This window comes from Somniosus microcephalus, chromosome 3 (genome assembly GCF_052327205.1).
Source record: "Somniosus microcephalus isolate GS21.2 chromosome 3, FLI_Smic_1.0, whole genome shotgun sequence".
Classification (NCBI taxonomy): domain Eukaryota; kingdom Metazoa; phylum Chordata; class Chondrichthyes; order Squaliformes; family Somniosidae; genus Somniosus; species Somniosus microcephalus.
In genome coordinates, this window is record NC_140989.1 from 290,840,714 (window position 1) to 290,868,547 (window position 27,834).

The 27,834-nt window shown below is 43.7% G+C and overlaps 1 protein-coding gene across 6 annotated transcripts; it reads right to left on the reverse strand.

Moving 5' to 3' along the window:
- Positions 1-487: 487 nt before the first annotated feature.
- On the reverse strand, positions 488-17,239 carry LOC147122055 (GTP-binding protein Di-Ras2-like). 6 transcript variants are annotated; one of them, XM_085982753.1, is made up of 4 exons: positions 16,908-17,239; positions 15,900-15,957; positions 9,571-9,899; positions 488-1,446 (listed from the first exon to the last, which is right to left on the reverse strand). In XM_085982753.1, exon 4 carries the CDS (start codon positions 1,334-1,336, stop codon positions 740-742), a length of 597 nt encoding a protein of 198 aa, XP_085838879.1. In that variant the 5' UTR covers positions 1,337-1,446; positions 9,571-9,899; positions 15,900-15,957; positions 16,908-17,239; the 3' UTR covers positions 488-739. The 6 variants fall into 6 exon arrangements, with proteins under 6 accessions (XP_085838879.1, XP_085838880.1, XP_085838882.1 ...); XM_085982754.1 differs by having other exon boundaries at positions 15,900-15,961; XM_085982756.1 differs by lacking the exon at positions 9,571-9,899.
- Between the last annotated feature and the right edge of the window lie 10,595 nt (positions 17,240-27,834).

The window sequence follows — 27,834 nt, forward strand, 5'->3', positions numbered from 1 at the left end:
CTTGTATCGAGATCCTGAGAGAAATGGGGGTAGAGGGCGGAGGATGAGAAGATAACCTCAAAAAATAAATCAAACTGGGCTGGCGGTGGGGTGCCTCTGCCTTTGGATTAAGGAAGCAAACAATCAGTCAGGTTCTCAGTCATGGTCACTACCCAGTGGTCCCTGTTGAAAAATGCTCATCTATGGCTACTGCAAAAGAGCAGGAGCATGCTGGACTGCGATGCCCTACAGGTTCAAATACCATGCCAACACTCATTGTCTAACTGACGCATGAAGAATGGCCACTTGGTCCAGACACAGGAGGGCAGCCAGTGCTGTGACATTGTACCCCAGGGTAAGTCACTGTCGTGAAGGAAGAACATTGGAGGGAGAAATAAATGTCATTAAATTTATTTAATTTGTCAACAATCAGATGATTTTGTATTGGTTTCCTTAAATGTGAAATATCTGCTTTAAAATAAAATAAAAATTCTCCAGTCATTATTCATGCAGTTAAAATTTTAATATATTTTTGTTGCATTAACCATGTGCATATGGAAATTATGATTTAAATATGGAAATGCAAGAAGCATATCTTTTCCAACAAACAACCAAAGCTGATGATGCAATCCATCCACTGGTGGGATTTCACATTTAATTTTGATTCGGGTTGTCAGGAATTGAGTCAAAGTGCACAGGAGTCTATGAAATCCATGCCTGGTTGCACCATGCAGTAGATATGATTTAAATTGCAGGCATTTCACATCAGGGAACATTTCCCTTTCAGTTTATCTTTTTTCTTTTGCTGTTTGGATTTCTTTCCATCCACTTGGAGGCTCACCGCTCTCCTCTTTTCCAAATTAAGCAACTCTTGGAAGAGTTCTTGCACGTTGTAGTTGAGTTTGGCAGAGGTCTCCATAAAAGAACACATCCACTTCGTGGCCAAAGCTTCTCCTTCAGTGGCCTCCACTTCCCTCTGAGTCTCATCCCTCTTATTCCCCACTAACATGATGGGGATGTTCTGAATGTTCCCTTTGATTTGACAGATCTGCTCATAGATGGGCTGCAGTTCCTCCATGGATTGTTTGCTGGTCACAGAGTATACCAGAATGAAGGCATGCCCTTTGGAGATGGACAACCTCTGCATTGCAGGAAACTGATGGCTCCCCGTGGTGTCCGTGATTTGAAGTGTACAGATATTTTTATCGCAGCTGATTACCTGCCTGTATGTATCTTCGATTGTTGGAATATATGTTTCTCTGAAAGTCCCTCTAACAAAGCGGAGGACTAAAGAGCTTTTCCCAACTCCTGCAGCTCCAAACACAACCACCCTGTAATCATTGCTTTGCTCCGGCATTTCTGAAGATTATGTGCAGATACGTGATTAAACAATAAATCCTTTGAAATTAAGAATTGTTTTAGTCGTGTGTGATTCTAGCCCCTTACATTCCTACAGATGTTGTGGAGCTGTAAAAAACAAACAAACATGTAATTAGTCTTATATGCTCTCCATCACAGAGACCACCTATTTCCACCTCTGTAACAGTGCCCGTCTCCACCCCTACCTCAGCACATCTTGCTGATGAAATCCTCCTCCATACTTTTGTTAACTCCAGATTTGACTATTCCAATGCGCTCCTGACCAGCCTCCCATTTTTATTTTCCATAAACTTGAGCTCATTCAAAACTCTGCTGTTTACCCATCACCCCTGTGCTTGTTGACCTACATTGGCTCCCAGTCCACCAATGCCTCACATTAAAAACTCTCATTCTTGTATTGAAATCTCTCCATGGCCTTGCCCCTTTCTAACTCTGCAACCCCATACAGCCCTCTGAGAGCGTTACATTCCTCCACCTCTGGCCTCTTACACATCCCCCACTCCCTTTGCCCCACCATTGGCGGCCATGTTTTCGGTCATCTAGGCCCTTAGCACTAGAATTCCCTCCCTAAACCTCTCCACCTTTCTTTAAGACCCTGCTTAAAACCTACCTCTTTGACCAAGCTTTGAATCAGCCCACCTAATATCTCTCCCTTTGGCTTGGTAACAACTTTTGTCTGATTACACTCCTGTGAATCACCTTGAAACAATTCTCGCTAGTAACTGTGAGACGGTGCATTTCTTCTGTGGTGGATTGCAGCTCTCCTCATGACAAGCTATGATTGAAGCACATGTGGGGAAATATTCCAATCAGAATGAATGATGTTCAGCCTGTACATGGAACTGGAAAAATACCAAGCTATCTGAGCTCTTCTTGGAGGCTCATTTAGTCTGAACAACAACATTCTATGTTTCTAACTTGCATTTATATAGCTCATTTAATGTAGTAAAACTTCCCAAGGCATTTACAGGGGCATAATCAAACACACCAAGTCAAAGGAGATATTAGAACAGGTAACCAAATGCTTGTAAGCAGCGCCTTAAAGGAGAGAGAGGTGGAGAGGCAAAGAGGTTTGGGGAGGGAATTCCAGAGAGTAGGGCCTAGACCAGTGGCGGGCAAAGTACGGCCCACCAATGTATTCAATACCGCCCACCAAGGCCTGGCTTTGAGGCCAAATGTCCACCGCACCTGACCTCTAGCTTGACCCCACCTCACATAATGTGAGGAGGCGGGTCATTGTCTCCGAGGCAGCAGTGGAGTCATAACCAAAAACAGAGACGGGCAAATGGAATCTGCCGTTCACCGCATCAATGTGTCTGGCTCTGTTCCATGGAAGATTTCCAGTTTCATCCCCTGCCGCCACCCTCATCGATCTGCAAGCTACCTGTGAGCCCTGGTTTAGTGCTTGCAGCTGGATATTACACAGATAAGGCCCGGCCATCAAAATGGCTCGGTCCTCTTGCCGAGGGCATTGGACAGGCAGCAACATTGCACCGCTCGCCTGATGTCCACCCAGAATGAAAATCGGCCCCAAGAAGTCTAAGCTCAGCAATCTCATAGCAAATATCAAGCATATCCAAGATCCTAGATCAGCTGCAAGAGAAATATGCACATTCCGTTCTTACTGATGTGGCAGTTGCACATTCAAAATGTCATTCTTTTAAAATGAGCATGACTGAATTATATGTTCTGTGGTGTTTAATGTACTTGGGAAGCCAATCATATTTGGAAATATGCAACTGAACCCTGTATTTATTGAAAATATAAAATCTACCTTATTCAGCTTACTGGTGCATCTCAATGGCAAGAACATTGCGATAATAAAGGTCTGCAAATCAGTGCTGAATTTGGTCTTTCCAAGATGTTTCAAGAATTTTCAATGCATAGGACCATACTGGATTATGATAAATATTTGGAAAACATCTCCAAGCATATTGCCTGACACAAGATTGTCTTCCACATTACAAGTTGTCTTATCCTCTTCAGCAATGCACATCTTAAAATGAGAAAAAAGGTAGTCATGTGTATAGATTTCTTCATGCACAATGCACCTCTAGTTTATTCCCATTTGGCCACTGCATGTGAAGAGATTACTGCTTTGAATCATAAAATGGTTACAGCACAGAAGGAGGCCATTCAGCCCATCGAGCCAGTGCCAGTTCTCTGCAAGAGCACTTTAGCTAGTCCCTCTCCCCTGCCCTTTCCCTATAGCCCTGTAGTTTTTTTCCTTCAGGTACTTATCCAATTCCCTCTTGAAAGCCATGATTGAATTTGCCTCCACCACCCTTTCAGGCAGTGCATTCCAGATCATAACCACTCGCTGCATAAAAAAGCCTTTCCTCATGTCGCCTTTGGTTCTTTTGCCAATCACCTTAAATCTGTGTCCTCTAATTCTTGACTCTTTGGTCAATGGGAACAGCTTTTCTCTATCTACTCTGTCGAGACCCCTCATGATTTTGAACACCTCTATCAAATCTCCTCTCAGCTTTAAGGAGAACAACCCCAGCTTCTCCAGTCTATCCATGTAACTGAAGTTCCTCATCCCTGGAATCATTCTCATAAATCTTTTCTGCACCCTCTCTAAGGCCTTCACATCCTTCCTAAAGTGTAGTGCCCAGCATTGGACACAATACTCCAGTTGAGGCCAAACCAGTGTTTTATAAAGGTTCATCATAACTTCCTTGCTTTTGTACCCTATGCCTCTATTTATAAAGCCCAGGATCCCGTAAGCTTTTTTAAACTGCTTTCTCAACCTGCCCTGCCACCTTCAACGGTTTGTGCACATATACCCCCAGGTCTCTCTGCTCCTGCACCCCCTTTAGAATTGTACCCTTTAGTTTATATCGCCTCTCCTCATTCTTCCTACCAAAATGTATCACTTTGCACTTTTCTGCATTAAATTTCATCTGCCACGTGTCCACCCATTCTACCAGCCTGTCTATGTCCTCTTGAAGTCTATCACTATCCTCCTCACTGTTCACTATACTTCCAAGTTTTGTGTCATCTGCAAATTTTGAAATTGTGCCCTGTACACCCAAGTCCAAGTCATTAATCTATATCAAGAGGAAGCAGTGGTCCTAGTACCGCCCCTGGGGAACACTATTGTGTGCCTTCCTCTAGGCTGAGAAACAACCGCTCACCACTACTCTCTGTTTCCTGTCACTGAGCCAATTTCATGTCCATGCTGCCACTGTTCCTTTTATTCCATGGGTTTCAACTTTGCTGGTAGGCCTATTATGTGGCACTTTATCAAACGCCTTTTGGAAGTCCATGTACACCACATCATACGCATTGCCCTCATCAACCCTCTCTGTTACCTCATTAAAAAACTCAATCAAGATGGTTAAACACGATTTGCCTTTAACAAATCTGTGCTGGCTTTCCTTAATTAATCCACACTTGTCCAAGCGACTGTTAATTTTGTCCCGGATTATCGTTTCTCAAAGCTTTCCCACCACCGAGGTTAAATTGACTGGTCTGTAGTTGCTGGGTTTATTCTTACACCATTTTTTGAACAAGGGTATAACATTTGTAATTCTCCAGTCCTCTGGCACCACCCCCATATCTAAGGAGGATCAGAAGATTATGGCCAGTACCTCCTCAATTTCCACCTTTATTTCCCCCAGTATCCTAGGATGTATCTCATCCAGTCCTGGTGACTTATCTACTTTAAGTACAACCAGCCTTTCTAGTACCTCCTCTTTATAAATTTTTATCCCATCCAGTATCTCCACTACCTCCTCTTTCACTATGACATTAGCAGCATCTTCTTCCTTGATAAAGACAGATGCAAAGTACTCATTTAGTACCTCAGCCGTGCCCTCTGCCTCCATGCGTAGGTCTCCTTTTTGGTCCCTAATCAGCCTCACCCCTCCTTTTACCACCTGTACTATTTATATGCCTATAGAAGATTTTTGGATTCCTTTTTATATTAGCTGCCAATCTATTCTCATACTCTCTCTTTGCCCCTCTTATTTTCTTTTTCACTTCCCCTCTGAACTTTCTATATTCAACCTGGTTCTCACTAATCTTCTCAACTTGACATCTATCGTACACCCCCTTTTTCTGCTTCATCTTACTCTCTATCTCTTTCGTCATCCACGGAGCTCTGGCTTTAGTTGCCCTACCTTTCCGCCTCATGGGAATGTACTTTGACTGTACCCAAACCATCGCCTCTTTAAAGGCAGCCCATTGTTCGATTACAGTCTTGCCTGCCAATCTTTGATCCCAATTTACCCGGGCCAGATCCGTTCTCAACCCAATGAAATTGGCCCTCCTCCAATTAAGTATTTTTACTCTAGATTGCTCCCGGTCCTTTTCCATAACTAATCTAAACCTTATGATATTATGGATCACTATTCCCTAAATGTTCCTCTACTGACACTTGCTCCACTTGACCCACCTCATTCCCCAGAACCAGATCCAGCAATGCCTCCTTCCTCATTGGGCCGGAAACATACTGATCAAAAAAGTTCTCCTGAACACACTGCAGAAATTCTTCCCCCTCTCTGCCCTTAACATTATTACTATCCCAGTCTATATTAGGATAATTGATTTCCCCATTATCACTATCAGATCACATGCCAAATGTCAGAATTAAAGCAATTGTGGTGATCAGAGTAGATCTAACATTATTAAGGATCAGACAAAACTATTGAAAAGGAGAAATTTGCTTGCGTTGTGTTTGGAAACAGCAGGGGGTAATTTTAACCTAATGCACCCGGTGGGAAACTAATGAGATCTGATCGACCACTTGTTTTACACCCCGCCCGATTTTACTTTCTATTGAAATCAGTGAAAAGTAAAATCAGGGAAGTGGAAAACGGGCAGTCAATCAATCCCATCAGGTGGGTTAGGTTCAAATTACTCCCAGCATATCTGAACTAGAAGGACAACTACTAAAAATGGCCAAAATAAAATAACTATGGAAATAGCCCGAGCAGTTCTGCAGCAACATGAATGCTATATGCTTTTTAACCTCATATCCTATTTATCTACACAGCATATCTCTAATTATCATTAACAGCAAGCTGCAATATCACTTATTGGAATATGATTGTTTGAATAAATAGAGTTTAGCTAAAGAACTACTTGCATTTATTTTACAAATATAGTATTTTCTTACTTTAAGCAAATCCTTTAAGTTTTCTTTTTTGCATTTTACTTTTTGTTGTGTGTTCTCTCTCTTTTTAGGTCCCTACACACAACCAATGCATTCTCAGCTGAGAGAAAAGGTGGGCAGCTTGCTCCCAGATCTCAGACACTGCCATTCTACTGTGACCTGTGGTGTCTCACCCTCCAATATTACTTCCTTGTGGGGACATGCTCATTTTCTGTTAACCCCCTCTTTCTTCCTGACAGCCCAGTGGAGATTAAGGACTTGCTGTGTGAGGGACAATGGGCATAAACCCACATTCAACCATTCTTTGGTGCCATTTGTTGAACTGGCATGCTATGCCACCAGTCTCAGTTAATTATTTATGTTCTTCAGTTTTTTGAAGCAGAAACAGTGTCCACAAAGAGCTACTTGTGCTTCAAAAGAGTCTGCTAAACAGCCACGTAGATTTTCAGTACAATATATAATCGATCGATCATTTCATTAATTTAGTAACGGAAGATTTTTCTATTTTACACTATATTTTGTGTATTTAAGATAGTATCTGAATGTATTTAAGATAGTATCTGACTACTATCTAAATTATGTTTATAAATTATTGGGAGGGTAGAAGTGGGAGTGATGCTCAGCACTGTCAGTTGGCCAATTTAACACTTTGCTCTCACCAACATGTGCGGTCCCTTTAAATTTGCTGCGCGGTATTTCTTCCAGCGGCAGGAGCTGGTGAGTGGCTTACTGGCTTGTGCGGGATCTCGTGATTGGTGCGCAGGGCCTCGCGATTGGTGCGCGACCTTGCAGCCGCACTCCTTAGGGGGAACATTGGTGTGCGGCCCTCAATAGCTCACCTAAACTTGTTAAGTGGCCCTCCAGCCCAAATAATTGCCCACCCCTGGCCTAGACGGCTGAAGGAGCGGCCACCATTGGTGTGAGGAATGAAGTGGGGTATGCACAAGAGGCCAGAGTTGAATTCTCTCCTCCCTAACACAATTGCCAATCCACTAAGAGAAGGACAACAATCCCAGCCACCATTACAGGGCATCCCCACTCCCAACTCAACTGGTCTCCAGACAACATGAACAAATTGCCTCAAATCACTAAACAATGACCATATGGAGCGATTTAGAACATAAGAAATAGGAGCAGGAGTAGGCCATTTGGCCCTTCGAGCTTGCTCTGCCATTCAATGAGATCATGGCTGATCTTCTGCCTCAACTCCATTCACCGGCCTTATCGCCATATCCCTTGATGCCCTTACTAGTCAGAAATCTATTGATTGTATCAGTGCACTCCTGCGGTATGCACCATGTAACCAAAAATGCACAATGGCTTCATTCAATATACGTGTGAATGTAAACTCTTCAAAATTCAATAAAAAAGACACAGTTAAAAAATGCAAATAGACCAAAAAGAAAAATAAATAGTTATAATCAAGGTCAAGTGGTTTGTGGGTTTCACAGAAAAAATGGCAATCACAGAATTAATCCCCAAAACATCAGTACAAGTCCCAGAAAATCCTGTCGTCTCAAGATTAAAAATGAATGCATCTTAGTCACCATAAACCAGTGGCTCTAATTATAAGCTGATAAAATCGCAGACTGTGAATCCAAAATGCTGGCAAAAAAATCCCATGCAACGGAAATGTAATTTCACATTTTCAATCTCTGTAAACCAGTCGCCCTTAATTATAATATATTCCAATCAACACCCCTGCTAGAAAAAAACCAGCATCTTCCTTCAGACTGCACTGAGATCGTTACACATGATAAACTGAAGTGTCAATCTACATTTAGGAGGCTGGGGAAATTTAAAATGCATTCCACATACAGACGGCACGGTTCCCGCTACCGTTCTGGGTCTGCCGAGTTCACCGATGCCAATTGGCCTGATTAGAGATGGGTCAAATATCAGGCAGTATACCTGCTCCTAGCAGCAATCCTGTGACCCCCCCTAGCTGGAAGGCGAACACAATTGAGCGTCGGGCGAGAACAAAATCAGATTTCGTTGTTGGTCCAGTGGTCTGCTGGCACTCGCTGTCTCGATTCACATCCGATGAACACAAGGAATGTCGAGGTACCCGAGTGTCTGGTGCCAGTGGAGCCACAGCAGCAATCCGCTCCTTCAGGAGAGGTGGGAACACTTTATTGAACATCGGGACCAGCAATCCCACCCAGTCTCTATTTTCCTGAAATTGGGGGGGGGGGGGCATAAAAGCCCCCTGGGGAAAGGATATCCCTGGAAATGACTAAAGAAATAGCGGTGTGTGGAGGAGGTGGGGAAATAGAGCACCGGAGAGCCCTCAGCCTGACGTCAGTTGCAGAATCCTGTCCTGGGGTCGATTTCCTTCCTCCTCCCACCCTGTAATGCACTTTTCAGCTCATCTCCACATACAGCACTCCAAATTAGCTCCACATCTCATTTTCATCTCTTGTCTCTCGCCTCCCACGTCCTTATTTTCCTCTACCCCTCCAGTTATCTTGTTCTCCTTTACCCCTCTACTTATTTTTGTCTTTTAAGATGGACAGCTAATTATTGCATTCTGCACACATTGCGGTTGATGCAAATAATTCTCCTCGGTGCACATTTAAAAAAAAAGAATTTAAGATTGTCCTGTCTTTGAAGGAGCATTTCAAATCCCGGTATTGTAGGATTTCTAACAGAGATGAGTACAGCGATGAAACGGCTCAAACAGCACGGTTCCAAACAAATACATCAGCAGACAACCCGGAGCAATGGGTGAAATATACCCTGTAATCGACACCCGCGGGCGGGCGAACAGACATTACCTCTGGAATTAGATGAATAAATAACAGTAATTTTAAATTTGAAAAAAAGAGAGGCACAGAGAGAATGGCTCACTAGTTCTGTTTACCTCTAGCAAGACAGACACTCCCAGAGCCAGGCGAGCTGGCAATGATAGCTATTTGACGAGTAATGTACAAAAACTGAGATGGTAGAATTAGACATAATTTACAATCATTTGACAATTTACAATCATTTGACAATTAAGACTAATCGAACAAAACATCGCCACGTCTTTTCCTAACAGCCAAAGCCTCCAAAATTAAAACATTTTTTTCCTTTATGATTGTACATACCTCATGCATGTTTCATGGAGATTTTTTAAATGTAAATAGAAATTCCTGCGTACACTATTTGCCATGGAGAAAGCAGGGTCAGGGAAAGTCCATTCCTACACAGGGGAGAACTGAATGCATTTGAAATAAGGGGAGAAATCTCCAACGGTTATCTCGTTTAAGTTAAAGTAAGACGAGTCTTTCAGCGGTTGTAATGTATTTCCCACCCTCTACATTCGGATTCTTTGTGCAAGGTGTGACAGGAAAAGGCGAAGTTTCATATCGATTTTCGGAAATAACCCCGTTTTTCATTCATTTTTTTGTCAGTGTGGAACAGCCCATTCATGGAACTGAAAAGGAATGTTAATGGTGGTTACGTAGAAAGACATAGAAGTTACACCAGGGCAACAGGCCATTCAGCCCAACCAATCCGCCTCGGCGTTTACTCTCCACGCAAGTAAATAGTCCCAATCACATTTATCCTGTTCCCATATACCTTCGACCCCTTTTCCGTCATCCACTTTCATCAAATCTTGAATGCTGACATAATGGGGGAGAAATTAAACTCTCGTTTTTCCGGCGCAAGATTGGCGTAGAACCTCTGAATTCTGCTGCGCCCAAACTACGCAGCAGTGCGCCAGTCACCATATTGGCTCGGGCGACTTCTGCTCGTTCAGGGCCCCCACATGAACAAACATTAGACACCCCCAGTTCTGAGGAAGGGTCATCGACCTGAAACGTTAACTCTGTTTCTCTCTCCACAGATGCTGCCTGACTTGCTGAGTATTTCCAGCATTCTGTTTATATTTCAGCATCCTAGTGAATCAGTGTTAAACCTCAACATCCTTCCTTTAGAATAGAGCCTAGTACCGCACCCAGTAATTTAATTTAAGTCTTATTAATGTTTTAGATAGACTCATCATTACCTCTTGTTTTTTTATAATCTTTACCTCGAGATAAAACCTACAATTCCATTAGATTTTTTTTTATTTTTTTAAAACAGCCTTATCAACCCGATGTGCTGCCTTTATGTCCTGTGAACTCGTTCCCCCAAATCCTTCTGCACTTCCACAGCACTGAGCCTACTTCCAGTCAGAGTATAAGTACCACTGCTATTTTTTAAATAAAAATTCAGCACCAATAAGAAATGTGAAACAATGTTCTCAGACACACTTCCAGTGTTTGGTAATGGATTCAATAATAAAAGACAGGATGTATACAAATGGCTGACCAACTTGTGTAATACTGATGCCTTTTTCAGGACGATTTGCGGGATAAAGGGGAATGGTTTAGGAAATATGGGTTGCATCTTTATGGAGTAAGGAGTCAGGAGACTAGGGAGGGACACGGAGGCAGCCATCACAAAACATTTAAATTAGATGGTGGGGGGCAGGGAGATGATTTGATCCCATATGAAGCTGATATAAGAATGAATGATAGCCAATAAACTAGCAGGAATTCACTAGCTTACGGAGAAATACTGGATCCAGCCTCTAGCAATGGCCAGACAGCAAGGACACAGAGGAGGAAAAGGTACTAATATGTGAATGCGAGAGGCATTCGTAACAAAATACTGTACCTAAAGACTGTTGCGGCAATAAGCGATTACGTTGCGATAATAACCAAAATATAGCTTATCGCAGTAGCTGGTGATAAATACAACGTATCAGGATACAGGATGTTCAAGAAGGACAGAATAGATATAAAGAAGGGAGTGTTTTTTCTACATGTAAGAGACACTGGGGAGACAAAGGAAGTCGACTCTGGAAGAAGAAAAGAACCAGACAAAATAATCTGGCAGAAGAAAAGAACCAGACAAAATAATCTGGCAGGAGGTTTCTAACACAGCTAAAATAACTCTAGGGATTTGCTGCAGACAGCCAGCTCCGAGTAAGAGAAAGGACATAATGCTGAATGAAGGGCTAAAGCAGGTGTATGAAAATAAGGTTATATTTTTGAGGGGGTTTCAATTAAATAAATTTTAATTGTGAATGCCCAAGTGGCCTATAGTGTGAATAGGTAAATGCAATTTGATTGCTTCACCACTCAATATGTCTAGGAAGCCACAAGAGGAAACTCTCTACTTGAATTGGTGAAATGTAAATCCTAAGTACACCACATCTTGTTTTCAGCTGACCACTTGGGATGTCACTGCCTCACTATGTTAGCTAGTCTCCAATCCAATGGTACCTCTCCATCATTCACTGATTCTCTCACAATGATTGGAAGGAACTAGCTGAATAAAAGAAAACAACAGATGGTGTGGTGGGGGAGGGAGGGGGTATGGTGGGGGTTCTGAAAGGAGTTCCACAGAGTTTGGTGCTGGGACCCCATATTGTTCCTAATCTACATTAATGGCTTAAATACAGAAACCTACAATAATGGCTTAAAAACAGAAACCTACATTAATGGCTTAAATACAGAAATCTACATTAATGGCTTAAATACAGAAACCTACATTAATGGCTTAAATACAGAAATCTACATTAATGGCTTAAATACAGAAATCTACATTAATAGCTTAAATACAGAAACCTACAAAAGGAGTTGGATAAACTATGGAACTGGGCAAATCATTGGCAGATGAAATTCAATACAGATAATGGCAAGGTTGACAGGAGAAATGGGTGTCATAAGTATATCATGGGTTGTGTAGATTCTAAGGCATGGAGTTGGTGCAGAGAAAAGCCATGAGGCGGATTCCTCTGTCAAATAATTGAGTTACAAGGAAAGATTCAAGAAACTAGGGTTCTTTGAAAGGAGGTACTGGACCTAATTCTAGGGAATGTGGCCAGGCAAGTGGTAGAAGTGTTAGTAGGTGAGCACTTTGGTGAAGGTGACCATAATTCAGTGAGATTTAAGGTAGTCATGGAAAAGGACAAGGATGGACCGGAAATAAAGGTTCTAAATTGGGGGAAGGCCGATTTTAATATGATAAGGCAGGATCTGGCCAATGTGGACTGGGATCAGCTACTTGAAGGAAAATCCACATCGGAGCAATGGGAGTCTTTCAGAAAGGAAATTGAGAGAGTACAATGGCAACATGTTCCCGTAAAGGTCAAGGGTGGGACCAACAAGCCCAGGGAACCTTGGATGTCAAGGGATATACGAGAATGGATTAGGAAAAAAAGGGGGGCTTTTGGCAGATACAAAGGACTAAAGACAGAGGAAGCCCTAGAGGAGTATAAAAAGTGCAGGGGGATACTTAAAAAAGAAATTAGGAGAGCGAGGAGGGGCCATGAAATAACACTGGCGAGCAAAATAAAGGAAAATCCTATGGTGTTTTATAAATATATTAAGGGCAAGTGGATAACTAGGGAAAGAGTAGGGCCCATTAGGGACCAAAGTGGCAAACTGTGTGTAGAGCCAGAGGATGTAGGTGGGGTTTTAAATGAATTTTTTGCATCTGTGTTCACTATGGAGAAGGACGATGTGGACATAGAAATCGGGCAGGGGGACTGTGATATACTTGAACATATTAGCATCGAGAGGGAGGAGGTACTAACGGTTTTAGCAGGCTTAAAAGTGGATAAATCCCCAGGCCCGGACGAGATGTATCCCAGGCTACTATGTGAGGCAAAGGAGGAGATTGCAGGGGCTCTGACACAAATTTTCAAAACCTCTCTGACCACAGGGGATGTGCCAGAGGACTGGAGAACAGCTAACGTAGTACCATTATTCAAGAAGGGTAGTAGGGATAAACCAGGGAATTACAGGCCAGTGAGCCTAACATCAGTGGTAGGGAAATTATTGGAAAAAATTCTGAGGGACAGAATTGGTCTCCACTTGGAGAGGCAGGGATTAATTAGGGATAGCCAGCATGGCTTTGTCAAGGGAAGATCATGTCTGACCAATTTGATTGAATTCTTCGAGGGGGTGACTAGGTGTGTGGATGAGGGTAGTGCAGTGGATGTGGTTTACATGGATTTCAGTAAGGCTTTTGATAAAGTCCCGCATAGGAGACTGGTCAGGAAGGTAAGAGCCCATGGGATCCAGGGTGCCTTGGCACATTGGATCCAAAACTGGCTTAGTGGCAGAAGGCAGAGGGTGATGGTGGAAGGTTGTTTTTGTGACTGGAAGCCTGTGTCCAGTGGGGTACCGCAGGGATCGGTGCTGGGTCCCTTGCTGTTTGTGGTCTACATTAATGATTTGGATGTGAATGTAAAAAGGTATGATCAGTAAGTTCGCAGATGACACGAAAATTGGTGGGGTGGTAAATAGCGAGGCGGGAAGCCTCAGGCTACAGGACAATATAGATGGGTTGGTCAGATGGGCGGAACAGTGGCAAATGGAATTTAACCCTGAAAAGTGTGAGGTGATGCATTTTGGACGGACTAACAAGGCAAGGGAATACACAATGAATGGTAAGAGCCTAGGAAAGACAGAGGATCAGAGGGACCTTGGTGTGCATGTACATAGATCCCTGAAGGCAGCAAAACAGGTGGATAAGGTGGTTAAAAAGGCATATGGGATACTTGCCTTCATTAGCCGAGGCATAGAATATAAGAACAGGGAGGTTATGATGGAGCTGTACAAAACGCTGGTAAGGCCACAGCTGGAGTACTGTGTGCAGTTCTGGTCGCCTCACTATAGGAAGGATGTGATTGCTTTGGAGAGGGTGCAGAGGAGATTTACCAGGATGTTACCTGGGCTGGAGCGCTTCAGCTATGAAGAAAGACTGGACAGGCTGGGGTTGTTTTCCTTGGAGCAGAGAAGGCTGAGGGGGGACCTGATTGAGGTATACAAAATTATGAGGGGCATAGATAGGGTGGATAGAAAGGAACTTTTCCCCTTAGTAGAGGGGTCAATAACAAGGGGGCATAGATTCAGGGTAAGGGGCAGGAGGTTTAGAGGGGATTTGAGGGGAAACTTTTTCACCCAGAGGGTGGTTGGAATCTGGAACTCACTGCCTGAAAGGGTGGTAGAGGCAGGTACCCTCACAACATTCAAGAAGCATTTGGATGAGCACTTGAAATGCCATAGCATACAAGGCTACGGACCAAATGCTGGAAAATGGGATTAGATTAGACAGGGCTTGATGGCCGGCGCGGACGCGATGGGCCAAAGGGCCTCTTTCTGTGCTGTATAACTCTATGACTCTATAGGTGACTGAGAGGGGACTTCATAAACATATACAAGGCATTAAATGGCATAGATAATGTTAACACTAATTCAAGATATACCAGGATGCTGGAACAAGGGGATGTAGGTTAAGACTGGTGAGCGGAAAAGTTAGGACAGATATCAGGAAGAACTTCTTCATGCAAAAAGTCACCAACACATGGAATGGCCTTCTTGCTAGGGTAGTGGAAAGAAAAACCCAGACTTATTCAAGAGTCAGTAGATGGTGCAATGGGAAGTAGGCAAGTATTTTATCCATGTGAATGAGCTAAGGTGGGTCAAGTGGCCTGTCATCTGTATCTACCTTGTGATGGCCCCTTACAGTTGAATAGCCTGCCAACACTATCTGCCTAGTCTCACACCTGAAGAATGATCCGCTGGACAAATTCAGCTGGAGTCCAATATGAGTCAGTGTCTTTGGGAGAGGGTGGGGAAAATGGGGAAGAAAAAAGTGTACACTGCAGGACACAGCTTTGGAACTGTACCAATCTATTCACCAACTCACCCTTGATCCATAAGCACAAAAGAGAAATATTCCCCACAGGCTCTATATACTGTTCAATGTATTGTACTGGGCTGCTGAATGAAAAAGGAAATGAACAAGTTGAATTCATCTTTAGTTGTTTGGGCGGAAGTTTTATGTAAATATGTAAGCAAGATGAAAGTACACAGAAATGTGATTCATTCTTATGTGAATGGGAAAATATCATGAATGACAAATTTCCTGGCATTGCTGACTAATATGAAAAAGTGAGCAAATAAATTAGTCATAGGAAAAGCGAAGGACAAACATTATGAAGTTGGTCGAGAAAATAAACAAACGCTGAACACAATGAAAGAAAACATTTGGGATAGTGAAGTGTGTGCAAAGTTGAAAAAGCAAGAACGTAGTTTTAAATACATTAGATATTTGCATAAATAGTGAAAGGCTAATGTTTCTCGGCGGGTTTTTCCGTTTTCTCTGTAATGCTCCTTATTTTGAAGTTTCATTACAATTCTGTTTTGTAAAGCTTGAAGCTGAGCACTCGCTCCGACTATTTTTATATAAATAAGAACAACTCACTGCTGGTGAAGTAACCAGAGCTGAGACGGGGCTATTGCATGGAGTCATATTAAATGTGTCTGGTAAATTTTAATCCTCTCGTTTTCGCCATATTCCTCGTCAATCTCTTAACTGCTCTTTCTGAAGCGTGTCACAGATTATGTACAATAAATATTAGTAAACTCACCCGCGTTGTTCAGATTGGATACAGTGTCGCTCTGCGTTGCCCCAGTAGGATTGCTTCCCTTACTCAAAGAGAGGGCATGTGTCACAGCAATATCAAAACATTGGTCTCGGGGTATTAAATATTTCCGTTCATTATAAACATTATGCGGTTTAGTTATTTATTAATAAGACAAAGCCGTACATTTCCAATCCTCCTAATTTACAATTTATTGACAGAGATGTGGCGAGACCAAAACCTAGGGTTCAATTGGGAAAAGGCACATGGTACCAGTGGATAATCTGAACTGCACATCTGCTCCAACCTAATCCTAATTCAAAACTCATAAAAAATCAAAGTACCAAAAAAAACCACCAAGAAATAGTGTAACAGGGAATAGGTTGGATCCTATTCGTAGGATCCGTCATATTGCCTCAATATAAAGTAATATCTCAATAAATAAGGAAGATTCAAAAATCAATCCAGTAAACTGGTATTTAACCAGTTGAGAAGTTTGTGAGGTAAAGGACAAATCCTGGAAATAATCCGGGGGAATCAATCGTAAGGAAAATTCGCCAGAGTTTACAACATGACTTGAAATGACCAAATTCAATACACGGCAACACACCAGAATTTAGTCACATGTTTGAAGATCAATACATTGACAGGGGGGGGGGGGGAGTTCGAAAAGCACATTTTTAAATAGCTGCTGGAGAATTCGATTTTCTTGAAAAGTTTTGGGGATTTTCCTCAACAAATTCCAGTCAACTCTATTTATTTATGGCACAATATACTGGCGTGACTCGTTAGACGCAATGTCACGACTGCTGCAATACACACATATAGAAAATAGCGGAAACCATGTTAGCAAAGGCAGTAACTTCAAAGCTGTTTTTTATATAATGCCAAAAGACAGATGTCAGTCTCCCACTGATTTACATAGCATCGTAATAGGACAAGACAAAAACACAATTGCCCTCTCTCCTATCACCAGTAGCTCAAGCCTTTAGCAGCAATTCTACTGAAACTTACCAGGATTGTTAGGAATAATCGCGCGTCATTTATATGTCCCTGTGAAGGCTGGAGATGGCTGGAGAGGTACGTGGATTGCTCTTTTATATTTGAACCGCGTGTAGCCTGAAAGCTCAGGAGGGGGAGGGGACTGCAGATTGTGGGCAGTGGAACGACCAGTATTTTCACTCCAGATTAAATCGCCACAAAGATGGAACTCTCCTTCAAAATAAAAGTCACAGTCTGCCCAGAAGACATAGCCCACGTACGTTGCTACCAAAACTGACTGCTTTTGCTGCTGTCTAAATCAGTTCCACTGTTATCTTCAAAATGAATGGAGTGTGCGAAACAGAGAAATCAATGCGATTGAAGCCATCTTGTTCCAATTTAATACAGAGGTTACAATTTTAAAATTAAAGTTACAACAAACGTTGCAATTTTCCCGAACACGTGTGTTGCGCTGTCTAATCATCCAAGCCTATTTTGATTGAACCAGTAAAGGTGACACTAACGGAGAAAGAGCTCCACAAGTGTCCGCTCATTCTGAGGAGGCACCACCAATAGAATGTTCTGAACGTGAAGTCCAATCAAGACTAAAGGAGCTTATATTAAAACTAAATCCTATTGTTCTATCTGTCGATTAAACAGTGTATGCTAATTACAACAGCAACTTGTATTTATATTGCACCTTAAACGTAGTAAAAGATCCCAAGGTGCTTCACAGGAGCGTTATCAAACAAACGTTGACACCGAGCCACATACCGAGATATTAGGACAATTGACCAAAAGCTTGGTCAAAGAGGTAGGTTTTAAGGAGCAACTTAAAGGAGGAAAGTGAGGTGGAGGGACGGAGAGGTTTATGGAGAGAATTCCAGAGCCTAAGGCCTTGGCAGCTGAAGACACGGCCGCCAATGGTGGAGCTGATTAAAATTGGGGATTCTCAAGAGGCCAGAATTGAAGGAGCACAGATATCTCGGAGAGTTGTAGGGCTGGAGGAGAGTACAGAGATAGGGAGGGGCAAGGCCATGGAGGGAGTTGAAAACAAGGATGAGAATTTTAAAATTGAGGCATTGTTTAACCAGGAGCCAATGTAGGTCAGCGAGCACAGGGGTGATGGGTGAACGGGACTTGGTGCGAGTTAGGACATGGGCAGTAGAGTTTTGGATGATGTCAAGTTTACGGAGGGTGGAAGTTGGGAGGCCGGCCAGGAGTGAGTTGGAATAGTCAAGTCCAGAGGTAACAAAGGCATGGATGAGGGTTTCAGCAGCAGATGAGCTGAGGTAGGGGCGGAGTCGGGCTATGTTACGGAGGTGGAAATAGGCAGTCTTAGTGATGGAGTGGGTATGTGGTCAGAAGCTCATTTCTGGGTCAAATAGTGTCAGCCTTGGCATAGTGGTAGCATTTATGCCTCAGAGTAATAAGGCATGGGTTTAAGCCCCACCCCGGAGATTTGAGGACATACACTCGGCTGGCACTTCTGTGCAGTACTGAGGATGCTGCACTGGCAGGGGATGCTGTCTTTCAGATGGACATCAAACTGAGGCCCTGTATTCTCTCTCGTGGAAGTAAAAGATCCATGGCACTATTTGAAGATGAGCGCAGGTGTTTGCCCTGGTGTCCTGGTCAATATTTATCCCTCAACCAACATTACTGAAACATATTAACTGGTCATGGAACCCCAGGGCACGTTTGGACGGAAGACAAGCGTGAGGTTGTGGAGCATATGCAGGAGCAGCCCATACAGGAAATCCCTCTGCACAGAATAGAATGACATGGAGGGATTTTCCAAGAGACGGCTCAAGTTGTGAGCAATGCTTAGCTGGAGCAGTATAGTTTTCTGGTTAAAGGAAGGCTGAGAAGTTATGGGAGTAAAATTGCCACACCACGTGTGGTTTTTCTCTCCTAGGTTAACCTGAGATCATTACAATTCACTAACATGGCTGACATTTTAACAGATGGCATCTTGTAATACATATGTCTCTCATTGGTTAATAAAATTGTGGAAGCTTATTTGAGAATCTCTGATATATAAGATGGTGTTTTGACTTTATTGATGAGATAATTAACATTTTTAGCTTTAGTGTTGGTGTTCTCTGTAAACTTAAATATATATATGTGTCTGTGTAAAAAGGACGGAGTGCATCACTGGGCTAAGTTAGCTCTCATTCTCCAAAAGAACAGGAGTGAGAAAGAGAGACAGAGGTTACAGAAGTTTAAAGATTTACAAGCCAGTTACAGGCAGACTTTGAGTGTCACTTAGATGTATGAGGAGTTTTCCTGAGACTATGGGAAATGAGATTTGAACCAGCTAGTACAAATACAGCTACCCACACACACAATGTGGATATACCCAGGAAGTGAGGATTCAGGTAGGAATGTATATCACATCCACAGATGGAGGTTCATCACTTTTTGATGTCTCAGAAGGTTAACAGCATTATTCCGGAGGAAGGTAAGACAACCAACTCTACTATGCCACCTCAGAAGGACAAAGTCATGTAAGTTCCTGGAATCATTGCTATAGCTGTGAGCACATCAGTAATAAGAGGAGCTAATTAGACTTTTAATATAGCCAGTAGGCTTGCTATCTAATGCTGTTAACTTGTCAGCTACATAAGGAGCCTAATCATAAACTAATCTCACCAATTTATATCAATCATGAGCACTGAGCTTAATATCTAGTTACAATCAGCAAGCCGGTTAATACTGAATTAATGTCGGAGGGACTGCCTTTGTGACCATCATTATTAAGCCTGTCCATTAATCATATCTACAAAATAATTGGCATAAAGAAAAAGAAAACATTTGCATTTATATAGTGTCTTTCACAACCTCGGGAGGCCCCAAAGCACTTTACAGCCAATTAAGTACTTTTTGAAGTGTTACTGTTGTAATGTAGGAAACCCGTCGACCCATTTGCACACTGCAAGGTTCTACAAGCAGTAATGAGCCGAGAATCCGTTTTACTGATGTTGGTTGAGGGATAAATATTGGCCAGGACACCGGGGAGAACTCCTTCTTCAAATAGTGCCTTGGGATTTTTGTGTCCATTTGAGAGGCCAGACTGAGCCTTGGTTTAACATCTCATCTGAAAAACGACACCTTAAACAATGCAGCGCTCCCTCAGCACTGCAATGGGTCAGCCTAGATTTTGTGCTCAAGTCTCTGAAATGGGATTTGAACCCACAAGAGGGTGAGCTTACGGGGAATGCATTAGGTGAAATGCAGAGTATGGGTCAGCAGGAGCAGTTGGGGGTGGAAGATGAGGAGGAAGATGATGCTGACCTGAGGGTGGGAAGATACTGTTCTTGATTCAAGAAGCTGGGGACCCAATGAAAGATGCCTGCAGACCATCAAGTGTAGGTGCAGGCACTACTGAATGTATCAGACAGAATGCTGTGGATGGTGGGTTGAGTGGAGGAGTCTCACCACTACCACTTGTGCATTAGCGTGAGGATGGCTTCACAGCACTGCAAGCTCATCATGAAGCGTGTAGCAGCTCCAGAAGCATCTGAAGCAGAGGCCCTAATGGCAGTTTGTGCTTCCGCCATGGATTCTGTGGAGGCCTGGGGTGCCAGGTAGGAGAGTACGGTCTCTTCCAGGCTGGGTCGAAGACTAGTATCTCATGGGACTATACTGATATTATTGGTGGTATCAGGTCTAGTGTTCTGCAGATTGTTGGCCACAAAGCGATACTAGTGCCATGGTAGGAAGTGCATGTATTCTGCTCTCAGGATGGCAGCCTATCTGGGTCCTACAAAAAGTTAGGCAGGAATCCAGTATCAGGGACTCCCGCTCCATTTCCTGGCTAATTCCCCCCTCCCTAGTCGAATACTCTAAAGGCAAATTCTAATACACCTGATGCCACTCATTTCAGCTAACTTAGCACAGTCCAGGAAACCAATCTGAGCTTCTAGTCTGTATGGTGTGGTACCATATCACATGGTACATTTACCTACTGAACTATTGGGGACCAAGGCAATCCAAAGTTTAAAAAAAACCAAACAAAATTCTCTGAGATCAGTTAATAATACATTAAACATTTCAGGCTTCCTGCTCGCTAAAGATCATTTATCAGTACATTTTTCTAAACCACCCATGCCATTCTAAGCTATGTTTGCACATCAGAATGTTGTAGATTTAATGATGTGCCCTCGGTGAGAGGAGAGCTTTTTTCCCTAGCTGTCTGAGTGAATTTGAACAGAGGGGCCAAAGTTTGAGGTTCAGTGTTCTTACCTGGTGAGCCACCTAGCTCTTTGTGATAGCCCTCTGGAAAAAAAAAACTATCTATGCTTTTGCTACATGGTTCAATATACATGGAAGAGGACAAGCAGCATGTGCCTGGATACCAAAAGGAGTTCATATACCCAGTAAAAATGACACAGAATCTTTGCAAAAGCCTTTTATTTCATTTTGTTGTGTTTCCTTTGATTTTCTTTATTTCTCTCAAGACTTTAGCCTGGATATTTTTCTTCATGCTGCCCGATTTTCGTTTGTCTAATTTTGTTATGTCACTTCAGTCCGACACCGGAAGTGCCCATGATGCAGTCGTGGCCTGGTGACATCATACGTCCTATTTTTGGTCATTGCTGCCTCATTCAAGCTGGACATAAATCGCGCACTCAAAAAAAACAGGAGCTCACTGTTGCTAGGCAACAGTATATAGGCGGAAGTGGATTTCAAGGGGCTAAGCAGCTTCATGAAAGGATTCATAAAATGCTTGTTTCTCAGCTGTTTTTGATTTTTCCTTTTTTATTGTTGCTGACAACTGTTTCATTGTCTACTTTTGTGTTTTCTGCTTTGAGGCCCCCATTTTCCCCCCCCCCTCCCCTCACCCCGACCCCAGCCAATGTTAAAAAAGCCACAATGGGTTTCCAATTGGGAATATTCCTGTACATTTATTTGTTTTAAGGAAAGGAGGAGTAGAGAGGGAGGCCAGGATAATCAGGCACCACAGGGGGGTATATAGCATGCACCTGCTGACTCCTTCATTCCAAAATATACAGATCAAGGCTCTCGTACCTCCAGCCGACCCAAGAGCACAGATTGCAGAGGTTGTGCTTCATAAAGGCAGCCATCAATGAATCATGCTACAGGCTGCAACCCAATCTATACTGATCACCAATGGGATTGCACTACCAGTGACTGAAAACGTCAAAGCTGTTGCACATGATCTTTAATGCTGCAGGGTTATTCCACCGGCAACATCAGTAACATTGGTCCCTCAGCGGTTCACAACTGCGTAACACTCGTCTCAGATGCATTATTTGCCAGGGCAAGCCAGTTTATCCATTTCCCCACAGGCAGCTTTGGAGGGCATTACACAGTGCCAGGATTCACCAAGGCCTGAGGAGTTCTGGATTGCATCCATGTGGTCACATATGTTTGCTTTCCTGAAAACAATTTCTTCATTTTAAGACACCTTCTCGAGGGCAATTAGCAATGGACATTTTCACCCAGTAAGGTAAATCACTGGGTGGATCAGGAAAAATCAACTACCCTCCACAGCCTTGGCTAACGACACCTGTGCATTCCCTAGGATATCTGAGCTGCATTATAATGACCACCTGGGGCACAATTCCACAAACACTGGACATTTTTCAGTATCTTGTCCAAGTGGCCACTCTTCTGTGCAAGCAACTAAAGATTGACTGTGGGCAGGTTTTGCACAATGGAGATTATCTGAACCCAATCCTGTCCACACCCAGGGTCACTGGACAGTGATCTGCGGAAGGAACCCTAACTGATCATTTCCCCTACCTAGCCCAGGGACACTGAGACCAGTTGTAGTATCCAACTGCTGTCAACTGACGCAGATCAACTAAGCCACTGTTGAATCCGTGATTCTTAAAGTATGATGTTTTCCAATAACTACACGGAGGCTGTAACTTAACAATCAACAGGTGTTTACTGGAGGAGGGTAGTCTAAAGACTGACAGTACAGAGGCATGCTCAAGGCTTATATACAGGTGTGGTCACTGCCGGTACTACAGTATACAGGAGCTGTAAAAGTAGTTCTCTCTCAAAGGTACATACACTACAATTCCTCCCCTTTTAGATTAGCAGTACCCATAATGTTCAAATAACAATTAACACTTTAACATGCACATTAAACTTAAATAGTCCATTTATAGATTTCAGTCTTTGGGGCGGCTTCCTGATCCTTTCTGGATAGCGCCTTTCCTGAGGTTCTTGTTCTTGGTGCGGAGGCGATTCTGACCCCTTTTTGTCGGTTATTTCATCAGTTTCCAATGCTACTGTTTGAGGTAGATGCTACCGGTATGTCGGGTTCATCCCCAGGGACGTGAGATATGGGGTTGACTCGTTCCTGTGATGCTAAGATCTGGTCGACGTGGCGTCTCACAATGTTCTCCCCGACATCCACTGTGTACATTAATGGCCCCTGCCGTGTGCATATCATTCCAGGTTACCATTTCTCTGTTCGGTAGTCATGGGCCAAGACTGATTGTCCTACATTGAAGCTCCTTGTCGGCTTCTCATTGATGTGCTGGAATTGCTGATCCTCAACATTTCTTCGCACATTTGGTCTGAGCAAATCCAGACGAGATCTCAACCTTTGGTTAAAGAACATCATGGCCGGGGTCTGGTTGGTAACTGCATGTGTTGTATTTCTGTAGGCTAACAGGAAATTGTCCACCTTATGCTGTAGTGGAATTTCATCATCGCACATGGCCTTTATCGCCTTTTTAAAGGTTGTATGAACCTCTCAGCCAATCCATTTGTGGCTAGATGATACGGGGTGGATGTGTAATGCCTTACCCCATTCCTTCTCTCAAATTTCCAAAACTCTTCGGACACCAACTGTGGTCCATTTTCAGAGCAAATCTGCTCTGGCAAGCTGTTCCTGGCAAATATGGTCTGTAGGACTGCAATTGTTTTCTCTGTAGTGGTTGAGGACATTTTTATCACCTCAGGCCATTTTGAGTGAGCATCCACTGCTATTAAGAACATTGAGTCCATGAATGGACCAGCAAAATCAATATGCACCTGTTGCCATGGAGAGGAGGGCCACTCCCATGGGTGTAGAGGGGCATGTGGTGGTGCATTTTGGACCTTCTGGCATCCTGAGCAGCTCTTGGTTAGGTCCTCGATTTGTTGATCAATCCCCGGCCACCACACAAGCCCTAGCAAGGCTTTTCATTTTCACCCCTCCCAGATGACCTTCGTGAAGCTCATTGAGCACTCTCTCCCTTAACTTGGGTGGAATTACCACTCGGGATCCACACATCACTGTCCCCTGGCATACTGACAGCTGTTCTCTTCTGGATGAGAATGCTGGCAACAGTGAGTCGCCATGTGTTGGCCATCCCCTCACCGTCAAATCATATACCCGAGACAGTGTCGGATCATTGCGGGTCTCCTTCTCTATATCCACGTTAGTTACTGGCAATCGTTCAATTATTGATGAATAAAATATCTCGATAGGGTCCACTGCTGGTGCTTCCTCCACAGTAGGCAGTGGCAGGCGTGATAGCCCATCAGTGTTTCCATGCTGTTTCGTGCCTTTATATTCTATTTCATATTGGTTCGCCCCTAGAAAAAGGGACCATCTTTGTAACCATTGTGCAGTCATCACCGGAACGCCCTTCTTTGGATTGAAGATGGAGACAAGTGGTTGGTGGTCAGTCAGCAAGGTGAACTTCTGCCCATGCAGATAGTGGTTGAATTTTTTTACTCCCCATACTAGGCTGAGGGCCTCCCTGTCAATCTGGGCGTAGTTGCGCTCGGCTCAGGTTAGTGACCGAGACGCAAAGGCTACTGGCCTCTCCAACCCGTCTGGGAATTTGTGCGACAGCACTGCTCCAATGCCATAGGGTGATGCATCACATGCCAACTGAATTGGTAGTGCTGGGTTGAAATGGGCCAACGCCTCTTTTGATGTGATCAATTCTTTGCACTTCTGGGAAGCTCGTTTACATTCGTCATTCCACTTCCATGGTACCCCTGTTTGCAGTAGGGTGTTGAGTGGGTGTAATACTGTAGACAAATTTGGTAAGAACTTATGGTAGTAGTTTACCAGCCCGAGGAACGACCTCAGTTGTGACACATTTTCCGGTGCTGGAGCCTTGACTACTGCCTCAATCTTTTCAGGGGACTTATGTAACCCCTCTTCATCAATAACGTGGCCACAATACGAGATCTGCTTCTGGAAAAACTTGCACTTGTGGCAATTAGCTCGTAACCCATATTCCTTTAATCTAGTGAGCACCTTCTCCAGCTTGGCGAGGTGATCACTGTCATTTTCGCCCGTGACCAGGATGTCGTCCAAATAACACTGGGTCCCTGGAATCCCTTGCAGAACTTGATCCATTGCCCTTTGCCAAATAGCAGGAGCCGATGCTACCCCGAACACCAGCTGGTTGTACTGGTAGAGACCATCGTGAGGTATTGTTTCGAGGCTTCTTCTACCTCCATTTGCAAGTACGCCTGGGCCAGATCAATTTTGGTGAAGCGTTTACCTCCAGATAGCGAGGCGAAAATATCCTCAATCTGTGGAAGCGGATATTGTACCGTGTGAAGGACTGGGTTCACTGTCACCTTAAAATCCCCACAGATGTGGACCTTCTTTAGTTCCCCAAGCGTATTACTCAACGACCTCTCCATTACAGGAACGATGGGTGTAGCCCACTCGCTCCAGTCTACTTTGGACAGTACTCCTGAACGTTCCACCTCTGCTTCGACGGCTGGTCTGATCGCATAAGACACCGGTCTGGCCTTAAAAAAAACTTTGGGCTTGCATTTTCCCCTCTTTTTTAATCATTGCTGTTCTGCCTTTTAGTGTTCAGAGTCCCTCCTGGAACACTTCTTGTGCGTCAGTTAGCATTTTTGACAGTCGTCCAGGTGTGACGTCGTCATCCTTTTTGGCCTCAACCTTCAGTGCCTGTATGGAATGCCAATCTAATTGTATCTTCCGGATCCATTCACGTCCTACTAGTGGTGGTCCTCCATCTGGCAATACATATAGGTCCATTTTAGGTATTTCCTGGCCTTTGTATATCACTTTCACCCTTATTTTTCCTTTGGGGTAGACTTTTTGCCCTGTGTACGTCTTCAAGACAATCTCTGTAGCTTTCAAGGGTATATGTGAAAATAGCCGCTTGTAGTCCCTTCGGTTTATGACTGTTAGGGCTGATCCTGTGTCCAATTCCATTTTCACTTGGACTCCGTCTATCTTGAGTGTGACCCAGATAGTCTGGTGATCCTCCATTTTGGTTACCTTATGTCGTTTCAGACAATGCAGCTCCTTGCTTCCAGAGTCTGTCACTTTTCTGTTCGTCTGAACCACTGTCCATCACCTGGTGTACCTTTTTGTACTTCTCCTGTGGAGATTTCTTGCTGCTGGTTTTCTTCCCTGACCTGCAGACTCTTGCTATGTGTCCTGCTTTTCCACACTGTCTGCACACTTGGTCCTTGAACCAACAATCCTTCTGGTCGTGGGTTGTTCGGCCGCAGCGATAACACTTCCCTGCTCCATATGACATTTCATTGGTGCCATATTCTTGCGGTCTCAGGGGAAGGCACCAGCAGCCAGGTTCAGGGCACCATGACTGGCTCTGCTGCACAGAAGGGCGGGAAAAAGAGGGATAGGGCTATAGTGATAGGGGATTCAATTGTAAGGGGGATAGATAGGAGTTTCTGTGGCCGAGACCGAGACTCCAAGATGGTATGTTGCCTCCCTGGTGCAAGGGTCAAGGATGTCTCGGAGCGGGTGCAGAGCATTCTGAAGGGGGAGGGGGATCAGCCAGTTGTCGTGGTACATGTAGGTACCAACGATGTAGGTAAAAAGAGGGAGGAGGTCCTACAAGCTGAATTTAGGGAGTTAGGAGCTAAATTGAAAAGTAGGACCTCAAAGGTAGTAATCTCTGGATTGCTACCAGTGCCACGAGCTAATAAGTTTAGAGAGAGTAAGATAGATAAGCTAAATACGTGGCTTGAGCAGTGGTGCAAGGGAGAGGGATTTAAATTCTTGAGGCATTGGAACCAGTTCTTGGGGAGGAGTGACCTGTACCAAGGGGACGGTCTACACCTGAACTGTGAGGGAGCCGATGTCCTCGGGATAATATTTTCTAGGGCGGTTCGGGAGGATTTAAACTAATTTGGCAGGGGGATGGGAACCTAGGTAGTGGAAAAGAGGGAAGTCATATGAAGTCAGAAATAGATGGTAGAAAGGTGAGAAGCAATAAGCAAAGGAGAGAAACACAAAGGGCCAAACTACTTCATAATGAGAGTGTGAAAAAAGCAAGCCTGAAGGCTTTGTATCTTAATGCTAGAAGCATTAGGAACAAGGTGGATGAATTAGTTGTGGAAATAGAGGTAAACAAGTATGATTTGATTGGGATTACAGAAACGTGGCTGCAGGGTGGGCAAGGCTGGGAACTTAACATCCAGGGATATACAATATTTAGGAAGGATCGGCAAAAAGGTAGGGGAGGTGGGGTAGCATTGCTGGTAAAGGAGGGGATTAATGCAATGGAAAGGAAGGATATTAACTCGGATGAAACGGAATCTGTATGGGTAGAAATGAGAAATAGCAAGGGGAGGAAAACGTTAGTGGGTGTGATATATAGGCCTCCAAATAGTAATATGGAGGTGAGGGAAGGCATAAAAAGGGAAATTAGAGAAGCGTGCGATAAGAGCACAGCTGTCATCATGGGTGACTTTAATTTACATATTGATTGGACTACCCAAATTAGTAAAAATTCTGAGGAGGAGGAATTCCTGGAATGTTTTCGGGACGGTTATCTGGACCAATATGTCGAGGAGCCGACTCGAGATCAGGCCATTTTAGACTGGGTATTGTGCAATGAGAAGGGACTTATCAGCAATCTTCTTGTACGAGGCCCCTTGGGTCAGAGCGATCATAATATGATCGAGCTCTCAGTCGAGATGGAGAGTGAGGAAATTGAATCAGAGACTAAGGTCCAGA